Source organism: Hypomesus transpacificus, chromosome 12 (assembly GCF_021917145.1).
Source record: "Hypomesus transpacificus isolate Combined female chromosome 12, fHypTra1, whole genome shotgun sequence".
Classification (NCBI taxonomy): domain Eukaryota; kingdom Metazoa; phylum Chordata; class Actinopteri; order Osmeriformes; family Osmeridae; genus Hypomesus; species Hypomesus transpacificus.
The window spans coordinates 4,647,763-4,669,591 of NC_061071.1; the positions used below are offsets into that span (position 1 = coordinate 4,647,763).

The window sequence follows — 21,829 nt, forward strand, 5'->3', positions numbered from 1 at the left end:
AAGAGATCAATAGAGGAAGAGAGATAAAATAATTAACCCCCAGGGAAGGCCACAATCTATCAATGCATTTGCTTCAAACATACTGAGGACTAGAAACATGGGCAAATGTAAAAATGTTTTAATGTCACCTTGGGAGTACATAAGTAACTAGTTGATCATCCAGTACAAAATAGATCACTAACATGATTATTACAGCCACAAAATCACAACACAGATAGCTACAAAGAAAAGTGGCTTTGTTCAATACTATGAAGCAGGAATAAAGACCCTCAGGGTCTTACTAAGAGATATCTACAAGACAGGCACAAATGAACTAAGACAGATTAGGTAAGACACAGGTGTAAGCCTGTGTGAGTGAGAGATAGTTGTCCGTGTGTGTGAGGTGTATGTTTGTGTAAGAGGGGCGTGTGTGTGTGTGTGCGTGCATGTGGATGCGTAGTATGGCCTGGCACAGCTCAGGAGGGGACCCAGATGTTGCCATGCGTGTCTGGATCCTGGCTGTAGGGAATATTCCAGATCCATGGCTGGTCTGAGAGGAGTAGCAGAAGAAAGGAGCAAGACAAGCAGAGGTGAAAGAGGAGAGAAGGGAGGCGAGAGAATTATGAGAGAAGGGATGGGAGAGAAGGTAGAGAACATGAGGAGAGAGACGATACACATTAAAACATAATGAAACCATTAGCCATGGAATGGGGTGGGACAAAAAATGGATTCACATTTGAATTGCGATTCAGTCTTCTAGCGATTCACATCGATTTCTTCTTTTTGTTAATGTAAAAAATAAAAAATAATAAAAAAAAGTATCGATTTGAATCGAATCATGAGGTACCAAAAGATTCCCACCCCTAAGCCATAGTATACAGTGCTGACACCAAAACACAGACTATGTGAACAGTATACAACCCTATCTGACACCAACTCACCATTAACTAATTTGCACTACTAACTGTTGTCAGTTTGACCAAGTACAGTGTCTCAAACACACAAAGACACACACTCTCTGACTCAAAACTCAATTAAAAGATGCATTCAGATATGCACATCTTCACTGCCTTTTTAAGGTTGGTTGCCATGGCACCTGGTGTCTGATGAAAGCAATGGATAGTTGACTGGAACACAGTGACCAGACATGGAGACACAGAGTAGGCCTGCAGTCCTACAGTTTCCTTTTCTAATAAATGAATCTTCCACCTTTACTCTTGTATTTGTCTTCTATGCTTTCTTTTCCTTAACTCCCACGATGTTTCTTCTCCTCTGAAAGGTTACGTTTTTGACGTCTACTGACCAGACTTTGCACTGGAGCAATAAGTTGTGACAGTTGTCAAACCAGAACTAAAACCAAAATCGCTTGGCCTTCACTTGTCAGAAACACCCCCATGTCACAAAGGTCCCATACCCTATTCATGTTCTGTAGCAGTACCCCCCCCCCATCCTAGTGTTTTTCTGTTCTCTTTCTCCCTTAGCATCTTTATGTCTCACTCTACCCCTCTTTTTTTATGCATTTATGCTTCATCACTCAAAATATTATAAAAATAACTAGTTGCTATGGCGATATGTTGCAAGCCTCAGGATTTCAGTATAACCCAATCCAGTCTGTGACAGTCAACAGGGTTAGTAGAGGTCGGGGAAGGGACCAATGACCGGCCAAAGGGTCATTCTACACTGCCATTACCAGTCAGTGCTCTGACCCCTACATGCATCTCAGGTCTATCCGAAATGAGAATAAATAAGTGCTCATCCTTGACTAGCCAGAAATCTTTTGTTGCTCGAGGAAATGTGACATCACTAGAGTATGACAGACTGAATCCTTTCAAACTGCACAATGTACACCCTCACACACCATTTCAGAAAGACCTTATGACTGCAGATGTATTTATGTGCCCCTCAACATGTGACTGACTGCTACAGCTGGACCAATTTAACATTGGCAACGAGGGAGTTCCGAGCGCTGAGTGTCCAATGTCTAAGCCATTACAGCAAAATTATTTGTCATGGTGAACTCACAAAGCCGCACACGTTATAAAAAATTGTGCAAATGGGGATCGGGATATACAGAGACAAACACACACACCTGTTAGACACAATATACCAGGCAGACACACACATAAAGGCAATAATCTTCCTACACACATACCTATCAGACACACACATACTACACACACACAGCATTGTAGGGAGGTATTGATTACCTTTGTCTGAGTAGCATGTTGGAGGCAGGTCAAAGGGCACAGGAAATGAGGAGGACGGAACTGTGGCAGGAAACTGGTTCCTCTGCACAGGAAATGAGGTCATATTCTGAAAGACAGCAGAGAACATGTGCATGTGCGCACACACACACAGTAACCTTAACTAATATATTTAAGTCAAAGAAACTTCTAGTGGCTATAATTGTATATGAATTGTTTACACCAGAAACAGCACAAACAACACAGAAAGTTACTCCCAGAAAACAACAACCAGAATCTTTAGCTAAGAGACATTCAGCTAGACAGACTGTTGACTGCAGCAATCTTGTTATCCAGTGTAATTCCTGTGCAGACATTAGTGCAGAAGTTCCACATATCTAGAGAGATGGGGGCTGATGAAGATGAAAGATAAATGGATGGATATGGGTAGACAGTTTAGTAGAAAGTTGAGGAAAATTCCACAATAATCTGCAGTTTCTTTTTGTGACAGGGAGAGAAAGAGAGAGAGATTGGCAGCGACCTTGAAAAGTCTAGAGAATGCAAGCGGGGCACTGAGAGCCTCAACAAGAAAAGAGATCCAGACACACCGACTCAATGTGTCTCTAGATTTAGTTGTCTCTTAGTCCAGCTCCTCCTATGTTCCTGTAATGGGTCACCCCTTCTGGCCTCTGATAAGCAGTAGCTGGTGGCGTCTGCTCCCTTTTCTACAGGGGTGAGGCAGACCCCAGAGATGAAACCCTGCAAGATACATGAGAAGAAGGGAAGGAAATGGGGACAAGGCAGAGTTGATACAGACCAGCTCTGGTGGTAGCTTTTACATGTCCCAGTTGTCCAAAAAGAGTAGAGGAAAGAATGCAGGGAGGAAGGAGACAAGGAAAGGTGAAGGGAAGGACGTACAGAACCAGGGCTTGAATGCAGGCCAACTCCGATGGTAGCGGAATGTTTTCATAAGAGGCTCCAGGAAAACTGGTGAGACACATCTGTCTGTCTCCCGGCAACACTCTGCTCCCGCTGACACGGCAACAGAGTGTAGCCTCATTTGTTTATATTGGGCCAGATTATGGCTGGAAATCTGAACACACTGTGTTTGTGTATGTCTGTAAGAGAGAGATAGGCGCGCAGTACCTATTAGTGTGTTTGGGTGGGGTAGGGGAGCGCCCAATGGGGCTCCCTTTGTGGAACGTTGATAAGTACTGGGGAAACAGCAGGAATGGCTGGACGGCGTCTGCACCCAATGGAGGGAGAGGCTATGCACCCAGTTCAGATTGAGCTACAGCTGGTCCACTCTGACCTAGGCTTACCTCAACAGGGGGAGAGAGGTCGATATGCACATTCCTTAAAACTGAGGAGAAGGCTTCCTACAAGAACTTTGGGATTGACACAAGTGTCTTCTTCTAAACTATTTGTTTCTCAACCTTTATACCCTCCCTCCCTTCACAGAGTCTGATGAATTGACTGAAGCAAGAGGAAGAGAGAAGCCCACACAGAGGTGACAGAGCCATGCCGTAATCTGTGTCTGCAACAGTAGTGCAAGGACAGGTACACACAGTAACATACACTCACTTAAATAGAAATGGATCTGTCACTAAAAGCATTCACTATTTAATTATCTTCCTCCCTTTCAAGTTTGTTCTCTCTTTTGTGCTGTCCTTCATACCCCATCTCTCTCTCTCTCTCTCTCTCTCTCAGAGAGAGAGAGAGAGAGAAACAATGAAAAGAAGGAATAACAAACCATGTTTACTGATCTTAGCTGAATGAACCCTTACCTCTCATAGGGCTTACATTGTCTTTTATAAAACAAATTCTTCACACAAACAAGTGATTTATTGGTTCTCCTGTTTTACTCCATCTCTCCATCTCCAAAACCCTTTGTTCGACCTAATCTTGTTTATTCAGAACAGGTTGGCGCAGCAAGGCAGTTTAATGAAGTCAAGCTGTACTTTTAAGTAGCTCTTCGATCAATCCATTAGTCCCTTCAAACAGCAGTAATATCCCAGAGAACACACGTTTGTCCTATATATCATCTTTATGAAGTAGTCATCAAAGATGACAACCATTGGGGAAACAAACAAATGACCTGTACAGTTCTCTAGTTTTCTAAACAATAACCAAAGTAGAGAAATAAAGATAAAGAGGAATGGAGAAAGCGAAAGAAACTGAGAAAGGGAGGAATAAAGAGAGAAAGTGATCAACTATTCCATAAACCATCTACAGATCTGGGGAAAAAAAGAAAAACAGCAAGACTGTTGCTAAGCAACTTTTGAGGTAATTCTATGGCCTACCTCAACAACAAGGGAAAATGACACTAGTGCTATCCTGAGAATGACACAAAAGACCCTGTACACCACACATGTGACGTATGTGCATATGTAACTGTGTGCCCTGTTTATAAGGCTGTTCATGTTTGTGTGTGTATGAGACTGTGTACTGTAAACTGTGTACTTACAAAGGCAGAGGGAAGGTACAGTACTCCCAGCTCATAGGAGCGCACCATAATCTGAGTGTTGTTCTTCTCTAAGGCACCCCAGGCAGCTTTGGACAGGTTAGCACTGGAGAGATGGAACACACACACACCAACCCTGTATCATAACAGAACTGGGATAATCAAATCAGCTGCTGGGAAACCCAACTGCAAGAAAAGGTGTGAAGTAACAGGTATCTCTCGGACAGACAGTCTCATGGTTGACAGTATATGATGAGCTAACAGACAGCAAGAGAGGAGAAAAAGGGGGGGTGGGAGAAGGAGGAAGAGCAAAAGAGAGCCAGACCATAGCAGGTTCTCAGCTAGAAGTTGTGGGTAAAGCATGTTGACAACTAGGCTCCACATCCAATACTCCTCTGACAGAGCTAGACGAATGAGCACAATATCACTTTATCTGTTTAACTCACTCATGGGGGGATATGTGGACACACACCTTGTGACTAGGAACCAAGCTAGCTGTGTGAAGTCTGGTGATGCCCTCATGTAGGTTTTGATGTGTGGCATGGCGTGACTCCGCCCTGATGCCTCAGCTTGCCAACGGCTGCCAACACAAACAACACGGTACATGAAACAACAATCAGTCTAAGTGGTAGTTTTTTTGCAGAGTGCATATAGCTGGTCTTACTGGAAGTAAGAGTGGAGCCAGAGCTGTTTCTGAGCCGTCTGGATGCTGTAGGGTAGAGAGCCCCCCGCTGTAGGAAGAACAACATGTTAGAGCACCCCTGAAGAAATCCTGTATACTGCATTTTAATGGGGTTACTAAACTTAAGTTTTAAAAGAGCGATTTATTTAGGCTTTTTACCATATTTTTCGGAAAATAAGCCGCATTTTCTATAAAAAACAATTGCAACTGCAACTCGCTGCTCGCTGGTCTCCCAGCATGTGCAACCCGCCCTCTTCAGAGGATTCAGAACGCAGCGGCCTGCCTGGTCTACAATCTACCCAGACGCTCCCATGTTACCCCGCTCCTCATCTCTCTCCACTGGCTACCCATCAACGCGGGCCCATATCAGATTCAAGACCCTGGTACTGACCTTCCGAGCAGTGAACGGGACTGCACCCGACTACATCAAGTCTCTCCTGCAGCCTTACACCCCCACCCGTCACCTACGGCGTTCTTCAGACAACCGCCTGGTGGTCCCACCGCTCAAGACCGCCCGGTCCCAACACAAGCTCTTCTCCTGCTGGCCCCCCAATGGCGGAACCAGCTCCCCACCTCCATCAGGGACACTGACTGTCTCCCCACCTTCAAGAAAAGGCTCAAGACCCACTTGTTCCGGGAGTACAACGGCACTTAGGAATGCTTGATTGGATCCTGTGATCCAGGATCACAATGACTCTTATTGAGAGACTCGTTGCTCTTGTAGGTTAGTTATAACGAAGTTAACTCTTGAACTCTTGTACTCGCTGTGAAATATTTTACTGTTGATTGTTCTTCTACAGGCCTTTACGGAAAGAAAATATATTTATTACTAGGTAGGAAGTTTTGTATTTAGGCTTATTTAAACCAGTTTATTCTACTCTACTATTTAAAGTTTTCACTCGTTTGATAGCTGGTGCTAGCTAGCTAGTTGTTTTCATCAACAAAAAAAAATCTTATTTAGCATCAATTTAAACAGACCGGGAAGGCAACATGTATAGTATTCTACCTGCGCGCGTTGCTGTCTCGGGAATGTCAAACGAGTGAAAACTTTAAATAGTAGAGTAGAATAAACTGGTATATCTCAGGAATTTAAGGTCGGGATAGCGACCGACGGCATTGTGACGTCAGGTAGGACACTATTTGGCCCTAGGACACTGTTTGGCCTGACAGTACCAGTATAGGCGATCTTATAGCATTGTGTAACACACTTCGGTTGTGGATAGTATGTCCAGAAACAAAGCCAATTCACTCATTTAGTGGCAAAATCCATTGTTACGTCATCAAAATTATTTAAGATATAGTACGTTTAGCTACCTTGCAAATCCTGATGGCCTACTGTAGCAGACCTTTCTATTAGAGGTGGAAAGACTCACCGGTTTGCATCGGTGCATCGGCATAAAAGCTCACGATGCGATTGCCTGAATCAAAAAAGTGTGCACCGGATACAATGTGGGATGAAATTGTGATGCATCGGTTCTACATTTTTGAATTGGTATAATCCGATGTATTTATATAGAATCGTGTGTAGGCAAACATCTTTAGTATTTAGAAATGTGAATGATTTGTTACCATTAATTTTAGATAGAACTGTTTCTTAAGCGCGCTCTCATCTTTACTGCTGTCAGTGGCCGATTCTCCTCAAGTCTCTCGGCTAAATTTCGCGTGAGTTGGAGGCGTGTTTGGGCGAGTGCTATCATGGCGGAGGAAGAGTTACACGTTCCTACGAATTGCAATAAATCCAAGGTTTGGCAACACTTTGGATTTTACAAGAAAGATGGGAAATAGAGCCATGCAATTGGCAAGATATGTTGTGCTGCTATTAAGTACACAGGCAGCACGGCTAATTTAGATAGTCACCTGAAGAGGCTACATGGTATTTGTGTGGAGACGTCTGCCTCCCCCCCTCTGATTCAGCTATGGCTACAGTCAGTGGTTAGCTCCACCGGTACAAGAATAGGAAGCATTCTCTGAGAAACAAATCCCTGTTGTGTACGACAAAGTAAGACAAGAGATTGGGAAAAACCTTAAAGTAAGACGTATGACTTCAATTTAATGTGTGGTGTTATGACAGTGTTTACAGCAGCTTGTGACTGCCAGTAATAGTTAACCCTTTTTTACATTCAGAGAACACATACAACAGGAAAGAAGGACTAGTTTAAGGCAAGGTCCAGGTCTAATGTTATTTTATCTTTGGTCAGTGACTTTGTTCAATATGTGAAGTAAAACTTTCACTTGTTTAGTTAATTGATGATTTGCTGTCTGACAAAGAAATAAATCATTATGTACACCATATTAATATTATTAATTATTATTATTTTGCATCGCATCTCATTGAATCGCATTGTGTCGAATCGCACCGCATCGAATTAGGGGTGAATCGTATCATATCGCATTAGTTGCTTTTTATGGATCGATGAAAGTGCACCGAGATTAGACCTACTTTCTATGTTCAACGGACAAGGGTGTTTTGTTCCTCGGGAGTTGCCGTGAGCATTACGTGAAGTCAGTAAGGGCTGTTCGAATGGCGATGTCAAGACGAGCAGTAGTAAAATACATGTTGTGAAAAGAGAGAAAAATAAATAAAAAAAATAGTGAAAAGAGACCGCGTCCGTGTCTCATTGTCCACACGACCATATACATTTATATCGAAAACGAACGTACAAACAGCTTGGTTACACTACGTTGAATTAGCCAATGTCGTTATTCTAGCGATGCCAGCGTTAGTTTGCTAGCTGTATATACAATTTCACTGGAGCTGTGTCTACTACCGCGCACTTGTGCACTTCAAGCACTGACTTTCAGTGCTTAGGGCGCTTACACTCACAAAACCAGCAGAATTCAGTGCATTGAAAGTACCCGGATGGCGCACTGCAAACGGTCCGAAAAAACAGTCGCCCTTAACGGATGCAATCTTGGCTACGTAGCAGAAGAGGAGGAGCCCTTTCGGCAGCTTTTTATATATATAAAGACTAGGGCTGTGTCTACTACCGCGCACTTTACAAAGCACACTGCAATACAGTGCACTGCAAAACAGTGCACTTACATATTCAGTACACTCCGTCACTGATAAGTGCTGTCTCAAATGGAACACTTACGTTAAACACTTGGTGGAAGTGATGGACGCAAATCTGCTCGCGACACCTGCAAAACCTGCCAAAACGAACACGCTTCTCCACTCAAGTGGAAAAAGCTGCCAAAAGGGCTCCTCCTTTTCCGCTACGTAGCCAATATGGCGCCCGTCTAGGGCGAGTAGTGTCCATCGTTGTACACTGTTTTGTTTTGTGAGTGAAGCGCCCCAAGCACTGAAAGTCAGTGCTTAGGGCACAAGTGCCCGGTCTAGAACGTCCGCACATGCTGGCCATCTTGCTACAGTCAACTCGCTCACCCATAAAATTGTGTTGATGCTACATGTACTTTTTAAATGACCATAACTTGCTCAATTTTTAACCGATTTTTAAACGGTTTGGTTTGTTATCAACGTCAGAGATGTCGTTATGCCACTGCATAGGTATCATACAGGACTGGATATGCAGTCACACAAGCGATTAGTTTCTCCTCCAGCTTTAAAACTGAAAGCTAGAAATGTTTCCCATAGTTGCTACATTACGAGAAACAAGAACACTCCGATTGGCCATCACTAGCGAAAATCGCTCCTCATTGGCATAAAGTTGAGAAACTCTCAACTTGAATCGCGTTGCTACCCTCAATGCACCAAGCAGGGGAGTAGGCAGAATAATATTTTTGGGTAGGCCTAGAAAAATATGGATATGGATCTTTTCAGTTTTTTGTTCTTATTTACTTTGCGATGTGCGCCCGGTACATAATTTTTCGGAGATATTTTCGTTTTTCTGTAGGCCTTAGAACAAATTGGGCAGGCCTGTGCCTACCCAGGACTACCCGAGGCTACGCCGCTGGCACCAAGCAAGCGATTCGCCTGGCTCCATTGAAAATGAGTGGAAAACATGTTGTCGCTCGCATTGCGTCGCTACAGTGGACACGCACTGTAAGCCATACAACCAACTGTAAAATCAGGGTACAAGCCACAGCTTTATTTCCGAAAAATACGGTACTACTCTATAGGTAGTTGTAGAGGTTCATAATAGTTAGTGAAAGAGAGAAACAGAGAGAAAGCAATAAACAGAGAAAGCGACAGAGAGTAACGGAGAATCAGAAAGGCCTATCACCCGGGTAGCCTTCCAGACTGTTCCTCACATCCTCCACTGAAGGGTATACCTGGGGATCACACAAAGCAGGGCAGTCAGACATCTACACACACCTTTATACATCAACCCAACCTGTTTGTCAATTCCACCCCCAGACGTGTAACACAGTAGCCTATTTTACACAGTCTGTTAAAGCTGGGATTTTGCGGCATAATGCCGCCTCGCAGTCGTGTAAAAGGGACCGACAACAGAAAGGGGGGTCATTGTGGAACTACACACGCTGGCAAAAACACTTACGTAGTCCCTTTTTACGCAGAATGCCGTCATGCAACATCGTAAAAGCACCCACAGGGTGATATTATGCCGGCTTTGTTTGGTTCTGTGTAAACAAGCAAAGCCGGCATATAGACAGGTCTTCTATACGGCAATATTGCAGGATCTCTGTGTAAAAGAGGGAAGAGGCTCTTGCGGCTCCCAATAAACTACTTACTTACTCACACACTACCAAGCTGAGCCCCCCTGAACCCTACACACACACACACTTTTCTCACCTACCAACATTCACACCGAGATCTCTCTCATCTATCTCCCCTCTTTAATGTCTTTCTTTTCCACTACTGCCTTAGGTTTACAATGCCATTTGGCACAGCTCTACTACTTATACTTCAGATACGTATTATCTCATTGTTAAAGCTTGTGCATATGCTGATATTCTTCACAGTGTTTTTATTAACTATATTATTACTACCACACACATACACCACTGTGTTTGGTGAAGCCGCAGCCGTCCTTTGTTGCCTGCACAATTGTCTTTTTGTCTTTTAATAAAATGGCCTGCCTTGCTGCATTACTGCCCTTGCAGTTTGTCTCTCTCTCTCTCGGTCTGTCTGAGGGGTTAGGCTAAGTGGCGGGGGGGTTGTCTCTGCGTGACACAGTGACATTTACAAAGAGATTCATCCCAGATGATGTTGTTGCCTACGGAATAGGCAACGAATAGGCCTCCGGCCTCGTGGCTACGGCCGAACACCACCCGTGGGAATATCCCTTACCAACCCCACTCGCACTCGTACTATATTGCTTAAATAATCAATGACACAGATAATGCATCCTTATCCACCAGGAATAAACTTTTAAAAACAGTGACGTTGATGCAGAGAAGAACACCAAACCAAACAACCAACGAAGGGGCATGAGGGGAAGAAAGTAAAAGAGAATGTTCCATTATGTGGACTGATTTGATGTGGTCTATTGCTTGTTTGCTAGCAATTTGATGCCCAACTATTATTGTGATTAGAAAGCATGGATTGGTGAGCTTTTGCATAATGACAACCCAGAGCTGACAGCAACTAACTACAGAAACAAAAATTACATGCAAATGATGCTTGGTGAAACACAAAGATATATATTTTTTTAATATACACAGGCATGCATCTACTGTATATGATAGGAACAATCATGCAAACACGACATCTATTTACATCCATATGTACGGCTGAGGGAGGAGGGGAAACGGGAGACAGCAACTCCTATTCTATTTATTTATTTTTAACTTTATTGGGCATTTCTGCTTTTTTTTGTGCCAAGAGATAGTGAAGATCGACAGGAAACATAAAAGAGAGGCGAGGCGAGTACTTGCAGGGAATTGCCCGGGCTGGATTCGATCCTGGGCCCCTGCAGTAAGGCCATAGCCTACATGTGAGTCACCCAGGAGCCCTAAACTGCTCTATTCTGATGAAGTTATAGCTAGCCTCAGTCAATCACCTCACGACTAGACAATGAAAACCAACATGTGGTATTCACACTGACTGAGAGGCTAGACTGGGCTTCGGGTAAGGTCCATGGGGGGCAATACCCTCCAAATGGAAAGCTGTGACCCCTCCCATTCTTTTAGCTATATGCTGCTGACTGGAGCAATGGGCAGGGCTAGATTTGATCCTTAGATCTCTGTGATTATCTCACCTCTGCTCCTTACATATTTAAGTACTACCTGTGCATCATAGATCTACATAGAAACAAACTACTCCTTTTGGTTCTTAGATCTTCACAGGCCTGAAAAATTGGTCTAGTTACCGAACCTCAAACTTATTTTTGCTTTGATATCATAAAAATACACTTAAAGGAACATTGTAATACCTGGGCTTCGTACCAGCAGATCTGGGATTGCTTATTCCTTTAAAGGAAGATGACACAGCAGGATCTGATCCTGGATCATCTTTCCATCTATACTGTGAGTCGCTGGGCCCCCCAATGCCCTCCTCCTTCTCTCAAGTCACATATCATCTGGAATTTTCTCCTTTTTTCCCCCTCCACATCAGATAAATAGTAACATTAATTGTAAAATAAGAAACATATCTCATATGATGCATGCGATTCCTTAAAGATCCTGTAAAGTAAATTAAATGATTTGCTTCTCAGTACATTATATACGTCTGAAATTAGTTCCTGAAAGCATGTGCAAAGTGTGAACACTTTGTTGCACTGAAATGTGGAGTTAGACAGTTACTCTTTCGTTTTCAGCTCAGGTTTTGTATAGGCGGAGCCAAAACCGGACTGATCTACGTCACAGCGACATATCTACAATCACAGACGGTTGCATTCTGTTACTCAGCTGGTACAATGCAAAGACAAAGTAATTAATACATAAAACACTCAGAGACTGCAGGTAGGTCTGTTCTGATATCTGCAATTGATTTAGCTTGTCGATTGATTGTGTTGCTGTGGTTGCTAAATTCAATACATTCGAGGGCCGGAGATTCAGCTCTTTGAGGCAACATGCCCCCCCAGTCTCAAGCAGAGAAGACTGCTGATTTTCTAACGATTTCAAAGCCTAATTTATTTTCCATTACAATTTGGATGGGTAGTTAACAACACATTCTTCTGTGGTATGAAGAACTTAAAACTCCTTTTCAATTTCACTTTACAGGATTTTTAACACTCATATTGACATAGTTTTCAACTACACAATATACTACAACAGCATAATAGAATTCCTGAAAGTCAGTCATGGCTTTAGATTTTTGTGTGCCACCCCAAGATTTCCAGTGCCCACAAAACCTTTCTAGGGGCGCTACTGCATCTATCCACCTCCACTGGGCATCAGGAAATAGGGTTGGGGAGATGAAATATAAAGCCCAAACGCCTAGGCTACTGCCTCCATTAAATGATTGCTTGACAAAATGTAACAAAAAAGGCAGAGTGGGACACCAAAAAGGCAAAATTGATCAAACTAGAGCTCCCAGATATTTTGTGGCAAAATATTACCAATACAAATGAATGGATGGATGTTGAGGATTAGAGCGTATAGCTGTTGCCACGGACAATCCTCTGGCAACTCCAGCTTTGAGGTTCTAATATGTCAGAAAACAACTGAGTCTTGATGAACGTAGGAGTTAGCTAGCTGTGTGTGTTTTGTGTGTGTAGCTGTTTCAGCAGTGTTCACGTCAATTTTGTAGTTGATAGCAGCACGGTCGGACACTACGCACAAATGGGGCGGCTTGCAAGTAAACTTAACAATTTTCCCAGAAATAGAAATTGTAGGTTAGGCTATATCCCTCCCTCGTATTTATTTCCATCTCATAATTTGACATCAACTTTGTTTCATTTTTGTAGTTTTATAGTGTAGTAGACTATATGAATAATAGGCCTACAAATGTTGTTAAACAAATATAAAAAGCGCAACATGTCTAGATTTTCACAGAAATATCAATGGATATTCTCCTGTGTATATTTGCACATCCAAATCAGAGCTAGCTAACTGAACATTATATTCTTATATTTTTTTCTCTCAAAAAATATTTTGCAATTGGAAGCAAGATTTAATAAGAACATACCAAGTGAACAGGTGGATCAGGCCTGTGCGACGACTTGCCCAAGGTGGTCAGGGTGCGCTGGAATTCCCCCGCCAACCATTTGGTCTTGTCCAATCCCATAGAGCCGATGCTGGAGAACTGACCGATGACAGGCCACTTTTCTTCACTGGGGATGGGTTGTGTGTGTTCATGCAGTAGCTAGGAAAGGGGCGTAAAAAGGCAGGAGGGAAGGATGGAGGGAAGAAAGGATGGAGGGAGGGAAGCATGGAGAAGGATAGAGGGAGGAAAGGAGGGCAGAAAAGAGGTCAGAAGAATAAGAGGTGAGATGTGATCAACTCTGCTGCAATGGACTGTCACAGGTGGTAGACAGATGGACTGACGGATTATAACGAGGGCTTCGTTGAACATTGAGGCCAGTGAAAGTGCCGGAGCGCCATGCAGCCACAGAGAGCAGAAGAGAGAAGAAGAGAGACACAGGGAGAATAAGAGAAAAAAGTTGGAAACAAGAAAAGAAAGAGAGAAAGGAGTCAGAAAGCCTGTTAGTACCTTTCTTAGCCTGAGGTGACCCCACCTGTCCATGTCTGATCCCAAATATCTGCCTGGAGTCGAGCCAATCAGGTACACTCTGAGGAAGAGGAGGCAAAAGAACAACATGAGGGGGATGAAGAGGAAATCGGAGAAGAGGAAGAGGGAGAAGATGAGGAGGTGGAGAAAGATGAGATTGACAACTGAGAAAATGTGTCAGGCAGCATCATGAGTCCATATAACACATTTAGTACTGGCAGTGACTATAGGCCAGTGCATGTTTCTTACCCAGGGTCCTTGTCTCACCTGGTCTCTGATAGGTCATGCGTCTTGATCCTCTGCAGCCAATCAGAGAGTTCAGGGGCATGATAGGCCGACAGGTACTCCTGTAGGTCACGTTTGAACATGGTGGGTGACTCTCCCGATGTCTCTGGGCTCCCAGCCGGTAACTGTGGATAGAGGGGGCTCATCCACATCCTGGCATCAAGACACAGAAACACTGTACATGAAGATGATGGTAAAGATAATGTCGGTGATAAAGACATAAATAATAAGGGTGGCCTTTTGTTTTGTGCCCGTTGTGGGTTATCTCTTTTGTTTTTGATTATGGTTGTACGACTCTCTTTGTGAGATTGTTTTAGGAGATGATTAATACATTTTATTAAAATTTATTAAATAAAACCTATAGAGGGTACAATTTCTGGGGAAATTGTGAGGGTGTGCTTGTGGCTGCCCCAGCTGCCCATTGTCTCCTCTTTTTTTGCATTAAGGCAAAGGCAAGCACACCCAAAAAGTTATAAATAATGAAAATAATGATGAAGATGGCTTCAAAAAGCCTCACCCCTGTGTCTTCTGGTACCAGTCTGCTCTGATGAGGTTGGAGGTGAGGATGACAACCCTGAAACCTTCCTCATACCACAACAACATCATCTTCCTGCAACGACAAAAACACACTGTGTGTGTCAGGACAACACATAACCCCCACGGTACAACCCCTTGGTCCAAAACAACCATGGAGGAATTACCTCATAACATTCAACCACATAATAATACACTTTCTTACTTAAAATATTTTTACCTATTTAACCCTACAATATTCAGATAACATACTTACATGCTCTAAATGGCCAAACATATTATTATTTTTACAACTTAATTTTTTTTTTTTTTTATACGTCAACAAGATGTGATGTTAGAGTCCAGAATTAACTACTGAGGGTTGGCTCAGGTGTGTGTGTGGGGTTTTTATATCAGCCTTCTAAGGGTGGGAGAGATTAAAACATGTGGAGTGTGTGGAGGAGATAAAGACCTGAGTTTGAGGGTGGGGGTTTGAATGGAGAGACCTACAGGATGTATGTGATAACATATTCATATCTCTAGTTGGCATGGGTTTACACTTCTTGTGTATTGACGAGCAAACATAACTGGGTAGCAACTGACGGGCTAGGATTTATTTATGAAACAGAATAATCTTACTAGTTACTCTCAACTGACGATCAGCTGCCTAGAATAAACTGACAAAACAGGATTAAATGGAAAACAAACAACAATAACAACGAAAACAAACGTACAAATGTACCAACTGAAAAGCTAAATCCTACTTGTGGTTAAGTCTATTTAATTTTATGAAAGAGAGCATGGCTGTGTGAAAAGAGTGAGACAGAGATGTTACAAATGTAATACATAAAAGGCTCTAAATCTAGGAGAATAAATGGAACACTTACGTGTGGTGTGTTCCAAAAGCAATATCCAGTTTGGCCTGTTAAAAAACAAATAAATCCACTTGAACTCAGCTCTATGGTGTCTTATTAGGGTCATGCTCTTGGCAGTACAGCTGCAGTGTCTCTGTCTCAGTAAGATTGATTAGGAAAATAACATTTCACTTCAAACGCAAGTCCTTAATTGATCGTTTTATTTAGATGTCACAGCTTACAGGATCAGACGTGAGGAAGAGGAGAAATCAGCAGCATAAGAGGGGAGAAGAGATAAATGCGTATGAAATTGGCACAGGGACTGCAAGGGGAAGGAAGACCCAACATGCAACTAGGGCATGGGTGGCGAACCGCTCTTTGCTTGCTTCTGTGAGGCTATTACTGAGCGGCTGGAGGAATAAAACAAATATATACTGTATATGTATATATATATATGGACCCTTTCGCATTTCGTATCGCGTCGGTTGGTAACATCATAGTTTCAACATCATTGTTTAAGACTGAAGGCCACAATATGCTTCTCCGACACGTTTACGGATGGGCGGGCTGACGGATACGGACGGATCAGGACGGATAGACTTTGTTTATGGTTCGCAGTAGGCTGTGAGTGCTGAAAACAATTCACCGCCAGAAGAGTGGGTGGCGCAACGGTTTTTAACTGTCTAACTAATCACAACCAAGGGGGTATCCGTAACTATCCAAAATTACGACGGGTAGTTAGAAAATTCAGGAGGTGCACGTCAAACTCTCCGAGGGCTCTCGGAAAGCTCGTTCCCCGTAGAGGAGGGTGTTCCCATGTGTCCGTTTTTTTTTTTTACGGAAAAGCAATATCTGCCTTTAAACAAACCACACAGAGCCGTCGCAGGGGGGTTGCGAGGCCCTGTGCGAACTTAACATGAGAGGGCCTGCTTATTGACATACATGTGATGCACGCGCAAGAATCATTAGACTTATATATTAATGGGGTATATGTCGAACGTCACATGACTAAACCGGAAAACAGGTCTCACCAGTTCCGCTGCTGTGCTAACCCAACGGCAAACCCAGCTAGTTCACACAATCAACAATAACATTGTTATTATGAGGATTTTGGGCATTTTAAATTATTTAACTGTGAAGACCATGTATTTATCTAAACTGGTTAAGTACCAGATGCGGGAAAATCCGAACAGTGATTTTTACTACGTACCTCAGTGTGAAATGTCCGGAGACCCATGCAAAATCACTCAAAACACTGGTTTGATTCCAGGCTCTGGCAATAGTATATTTAGCTCCTTAATGGTCTCCAAGGACCACCACGACCTTTGCCTGTAAACAGTGATTCTGACTGTCGGAGACCATTAAATGCCTAAAACGGGCAAAACTAACCTGGCTAACAGAGGTTGTTTTCTCAGCCAGGCGAATGACGAATTAAACAAACTCGCATTGAGAAATCAGAGACCCTGGCTATCTTCAGCAGGCTCGTATCTATAAAAAGCAGTCGGCCCTGAAATTTTTGGTATAGAATGGAGTGAAAGACAACACTGTGAACACACTGCCAGTGAACGACTTGAGTCTGACTCTGGCTAATGTCAAAACAATGTAGCCAGCCTAGTACCGGCGGACGCAGTCTCACTCAGATTGCAAGTTTTACACAAATCACAAAATAAATCCTACCGCCTGGCTAAATGCAGAATTCCCATATCTCTTGAAAGCTGCCCTCCTCAACCTTTTTGGTGTAAAATTGACCGAAATGTCAAATTATTTTATTTGTGACATGACGCAAACAAGACATGGCTGCCGCCTACAGTAAGTCTATGGGTCACTGGGCGAGCCGTTCTCACTCAAATAAGACTAACACGACCCAAATCTAAATTCCAGAGATCAATGGGGAATCGCTTTTTCTTCCAAAGGCTGCCCTCCTTTACCTTTTTGGTGCAGAATTAACCAAGATTTAAAATTGGAAACTGGAGGTATCCTGGGTAAAACAGCACCATGTCAGCATAGAGAACAGATCCCGAAGTGATGAGACCTGTTTTACCGAATACAGAAGTGTTTTCCGCATAACCAAAATCCCAAACCTAGTACAGAAGATAAATGAAAATTGAGCGGAAATACGTAGGAGGGCAGAGCCAGGCTACATCAAGCCAAGATGAGGAATAAAAAAATATTGAAAGTAGGAAAAAATAAACAAACTTTGTTGTGATTGCAAACCAGGCAGGCGCAAGGCCCCCAGTGGCGCAAGGCCCTGTGCGGTCGTATAAAAACTATTATGCTTTGTACTATGACTGTCATTAGATCTGTAAACCGCTGTTGTAGTGCGAGCACGCATGTGTGGCTCTTTGCTATGGTGCGTTTTTTTGGGGGGCTCTTTATGCTGGACTGGTTAGTCACCCCTGAATGGGGGCATCAAAATGTAATGGAAAAAACAATGGTGTCCTCTAGTGGTCAACTGTGGGAACAACATAGGAAGCTAAATAAAATAATTCTGTCTATTTTATCTATTTTATCTATTCCAACAGTTCTTCTTAGGAACGTTCTAAGAGCCTACAGTGCTCTTAGAACGTTCCTAAGAAGATCTTAGCGTTAAGAGCTTCTTAACGAATCTGGAAACCCGGCCATTGTGTGTTTTGATTAGACCTAGACATAAAACTAACTACCGTTAGTTTACCACTAGACATTCCTGTTATTGGACAAAGGCAGTGTTTCCCACACATAGACTAATTTGTGGCGGTGCGCCACAGAATCAACACTGGCCGCCACATATAGCGTACTCGTTCAGATGCATTTCCTTTCCCTGCTATCCCTGAGTGTCTGTCCCTCACGCGTCTCGCAACGACGCAATGTGATATCAGCTAGCCTTCAACATTAGTACCGTAGCTAGGTCTAGGAAACATTACGTTACTTTTCGCTAGGTACCTACGAACATGTCTTTATCTGCTAGACAAGTGGGTTCCCCATCGTTCTTTTTGTGAGCAGTCTCACAAGCCCTCCTTAACCGTCGTCATGGAGCCAACCAGCTAAATAGTTATTTAACGCTAGCACTAGCGTTGCTACCTGCATTTATGCCTACATTTTACAATATTTTCAGGCTTCAACCAGTGCTGCTCAAGCATAAACACAGGGTCAGGGAGAGAAAGAGATAGATTCTTTAAGCTTTGAAGAAAGAGTAGGAGAGAAGGACAGCATCCAACATAGCTAATACATATGTTTAATTAAAAAAAAAAGTTCTGAGTAACGTCCCCCCCCCCCCCCCCCCCGCCACAAATTGCTTTCTAATCTGTGGGAAAGACTGAAAGGCCTAAGATTCTTTCTCCTCCCACTTCCTGCTCTTTCTATCTGACCCATTGTATGTTTTGTTTCGTGTGTTAGCCCATCAAACTCTTACTAAAGCCAATAACATATTTCCATTACTGTTTATTATATTTCAATTTATTCCAATAAATCATTGTGTTTAATTGTAACTAGTGTATTCTGATGCCTCATGTTATTTGATCTGCTCTACACTTAGAACAAATTCATTACTTAAGATGATAGACTAATTATTACGAAGGCTATTATCAAACAAGGTTTCCTCAGCCCCTTGAAACAAATTTTGAGGTGGTGCCCCAAGAGACTTTATTATAACTTGAGTATTTCTATCTTAAACTAGCAAACCCTGCTAAACCACATAACAATCAATAGGCCAACACCTTGTGGACTGTGGAATCAGTATATTTTAAAAGTCTTAAACAGATGGTTATAATGTAGCCTAAAATGTTGGTGTGTTCCAAGTTCTAACTGTTGAAGGTACCTGACAGAAGTGGACGTGTGTATAGGGCTGGGCCTGCTGGAGGAGACGAGCTTTGGCCTCTCTCTTGTCCCCATGGACAATCAGGACAGGCTTGTCTCTGGACACAGACACACACTCCAATGTCAGATCAGAAAATCTCCCTTATCATCAACCCAATCACAGGCTCTTCATTAATTTCAAGAAGGGTTCCTTACCGAAACTCTGGTGGGTACTGCTGGACCATCCATGCGATGTCAAAACAGTAGTTGAACTAAACAGAAGTCAGGAGTCATTTATACAGCAGGTAACATGACAAGATACAATAATCAGTTATACAGTGAACCCACACTAAACAAGTTATATAGGCACAGTGTGCAGCTTTGTAACGTAGCCCTACCTGGACAGATTCCTTCAGGGTTCCAAATAATGGCGAGAGGATCTCTGAATAAGGACACGAGTTGAAGAAAGATGAACATCACAGACAGAAGGCTAGATAGACATTACACATTACACTTAGTTAGACATGCCATACTGTAGGTATCAGTCCACAATACTGTTTTTTGTCCTTGCTCTGTAATACTTACAATAGTCTTCACCGATACAATGGTGCTGGATTTGGGCAGGAGCTCAACATTAACGTATAAATATATTTGTAGCTATATCTCATAATCATTTGCATGGTTATGTTCTAAGTTTGTAGCTGCATGTGGTTATGGGACTGACCTTTGATGTGCAGAGCCCCAGTGTTGTATCTCTTATCTAGCCCTGTGACTTTGTTGAGGTAGAAGCGGTATGTGTCATTAGCAGGAGGAAAGCTGGTCTCAAAGAAATCGTCTGGCTCATCGATGTAGTATGTCCGCCCGTGGGGGCTAGGAGGCCGGTCGTTTTCAACCTTCACCCTCTTGGGGTTCGGGGTTGGGCCCAGAGTCGACTTCTTTGGAGGGTCTTTCAGGCCTGAAGTCAAAGCTTTCGGCTTCTCTGCATCATCATCATCATCGCTGTCGGAGAGGGCCCAGCCAGAATCATCTGCCTCCTTCTTCCTCTTGCCAGCCAAAGATGGGGGGCGTCCATGTTTCACAGGGTTCAATTGGCTGACCTGGGCTACATGTCTAGCCTCAGAGCCAATAGAGGGAGAGATAGAGGAGGTAGGCCGGACCTGAACTGGAACTGGTTCTGGTTTCACCTCCTCTACTAGTGCTGGGTCAGGGTCCGAGCCTGATACCGGTTCGGAAACGAGGTAGGGATTAAGCTGATTGGTGATGGAGTTAGAGTTGTGAGTTTTGGTCTGTCCAGGTGAATTACTGTTTGTGGGTTTTGAATCTTCATCATTATCATCATCACTGCTGGAGAGGGACCACTTGCCATGCAAGCTTACCTTTGACATATCTGGTTCAGGGGATCAGGAGGGAGGGGTACTTTAGAGGAAATACAAAATTAAAATTAAGTTTATGGGCTGTTCAACTCGCTGTACTACAATCGTCGTGGTCAGGGCTGGAACTGTGCTCCACTGGCTAACATTACAGCGCTCCATATATAATTTATATAAACATCATGGATCTTAATAAACATACTGCTGAGGCACTGAATCTAAAGTACTTCAAACAGGCTGGATGCGTGGCCCAATTCCAGAAGACACGCCCACTCAGTCCGTGAGTGGATGAAGTATATTTTTTTGTGCGCACAGAACTTCAGGCTAACACATACTAACTGGCGAAGACCATGGTCAACGTGCCACTTTGGAAGGCGGCTTGGCAAATAACTTAAGAGCAAGCCGTTTTAATGAATAAAATCTGAAAATGGGTGGTGTGGCGGGAAATACTCACTGCAATCCTGCAGATGAAAGCGCTCCTCTTTTAACGGGCACACTCGCAAAATTAGAACAATAAATGCAACCAATTCAGGACGCTCTGAGTGTACAATAGGTTGATTAGTATGGGGTATTTTGGACAGGAAAACTTTTAATATAACATACTTCTGCGTATAACGAGAGCAGGATACTCGTGTTTTGATCAGAGATGTGCAGCCATCTATGTGTGCAGCCACCACCAACTCTCCTTCGTGTTCTTGTTTTACGGCGGTTGGCATCCAGTTTATCGGTGCATTACCGCCACCTTCTGCTCTGGAGTGTAGATCAGAAGTCCCTTCCAAAAAATGTATGCTAGGCTACTACCTAGTTTGCCTAGAATTTTTTTTAATCTCCCGGATTTTGGTACTCCAATGTTGACAGGTACGGCTGTCATACTCATAATTCTAGTCAGAATATGAGTCTGAGAACTCTCCATTGGGCTGTGACTATGGAGCGTGTGTCATCCAAGCTCGTAAAACAAATGCCTCTTTGCTCAATTGGATAGATCTACAACCAATCAGAGCAACGTAATATCAGAGCCTGTTTAAGGAGAGCCTGCCCACTCCCTATTAAGCCCCATTGTACCGAATTTTGTTGCAGTTCCACCAGAGTTCCACTGGGAGTGATCGCGGTCGAGTGCAAAATGAATGGGAGTCTATGGAGCTAAACGGCTAAATTTGTCTCTTTCGCCTGATTGTTGTTGATAAATCTCAGA

At 43.1% G+C, this 21,829-nt stretch overlaps 1 protein-coding gene across 4 annotated transcripts; it reads right to left on the reverse strand.

Moving 5' to 3' along the window:
* Positions 1 to 102: 102 nt before the first annotated feature.
* Positions 103 to 21,574, reverse strand: tdp1 (tyrosyl-DNA phosphodiesterase 1). 4 transcript variants are annotated; one of them, XM_047031241.1, is made up of 16 exons: positions 21,092 to 21,574; positions 19,992 to 20,654; positions 19,666 to 19,709; positions 19,484 to 19,539; positions 19,290 to 19,386; positions 15,530 to 15,564; positions 14,647 to 14,739; positions 14,112 to 14,282; positions 13,827 to 13,905; positions 13,302 to 13,478; positions 9,493 to 9,541; positions 5,291 to 5,357; positions 5,099 to 5,206; positions 4,630 to 4,732; positions 2,187 to 2,292; positions 103 to 529 (listed from the first exon to the last, which is right to left on the reverse strand). In XM_047031241.1, exons 1-16 carry the CDS (start codon positions 21,351 to 21,353, stop codon positions 456 to 458), a joined length of 2,184 nt encoding a protein of 727 aa, XP_046887197.1. In that variant the 5' UTR covers positions 21,354 to 21,574; the 3' UTR covers positions 103 to 455. The 4 variants fall into 4 exon arrangements, with proteins under 4 accessions (XP_046887197.1, XP_046887199.1, XP_046887198.1 ...); XM_047031243.1 differs by having other exon boundaries at positions 19,992 to 20,683; XM_047031242.1 differs by lacking the exon at positions 103 to 529 and adding an exon at positions 2,771 to 2,921 and having other exon boundaries at positions 2,207 to 2,292.
* Positions 21,575 to 21,829: the final 255 nt, after the last annotated feature.

What these genes read in the sequence shown, in the direction of transcription:
- tdp1 (XM_047031241.1), bottom strand. Translation starts at nt 21,353, where the DNA reads ATGCCAACCGCCGTAAAACAAGAACACGAAGGAGAGTTGGTGGTGGCT. An exon ending in GTCACCTCAGGCTAAGAAAG is followed by an intron (nt 13,479 to 13,826) that starts GTACTAACAGGC and finishes CCCCTTTCCTAG; the next exon opens with CTACTGCATGAACACACACA. An exon ending in CAGTCTGGAAGGCTACCCGG is followed by an intron (nt 5,358 to 9,492) that starts GTGATAGGCCTT and finishes TTCTTCCTACAG; the next exon opens with CGGGGGGCTCTCTACCCTAC.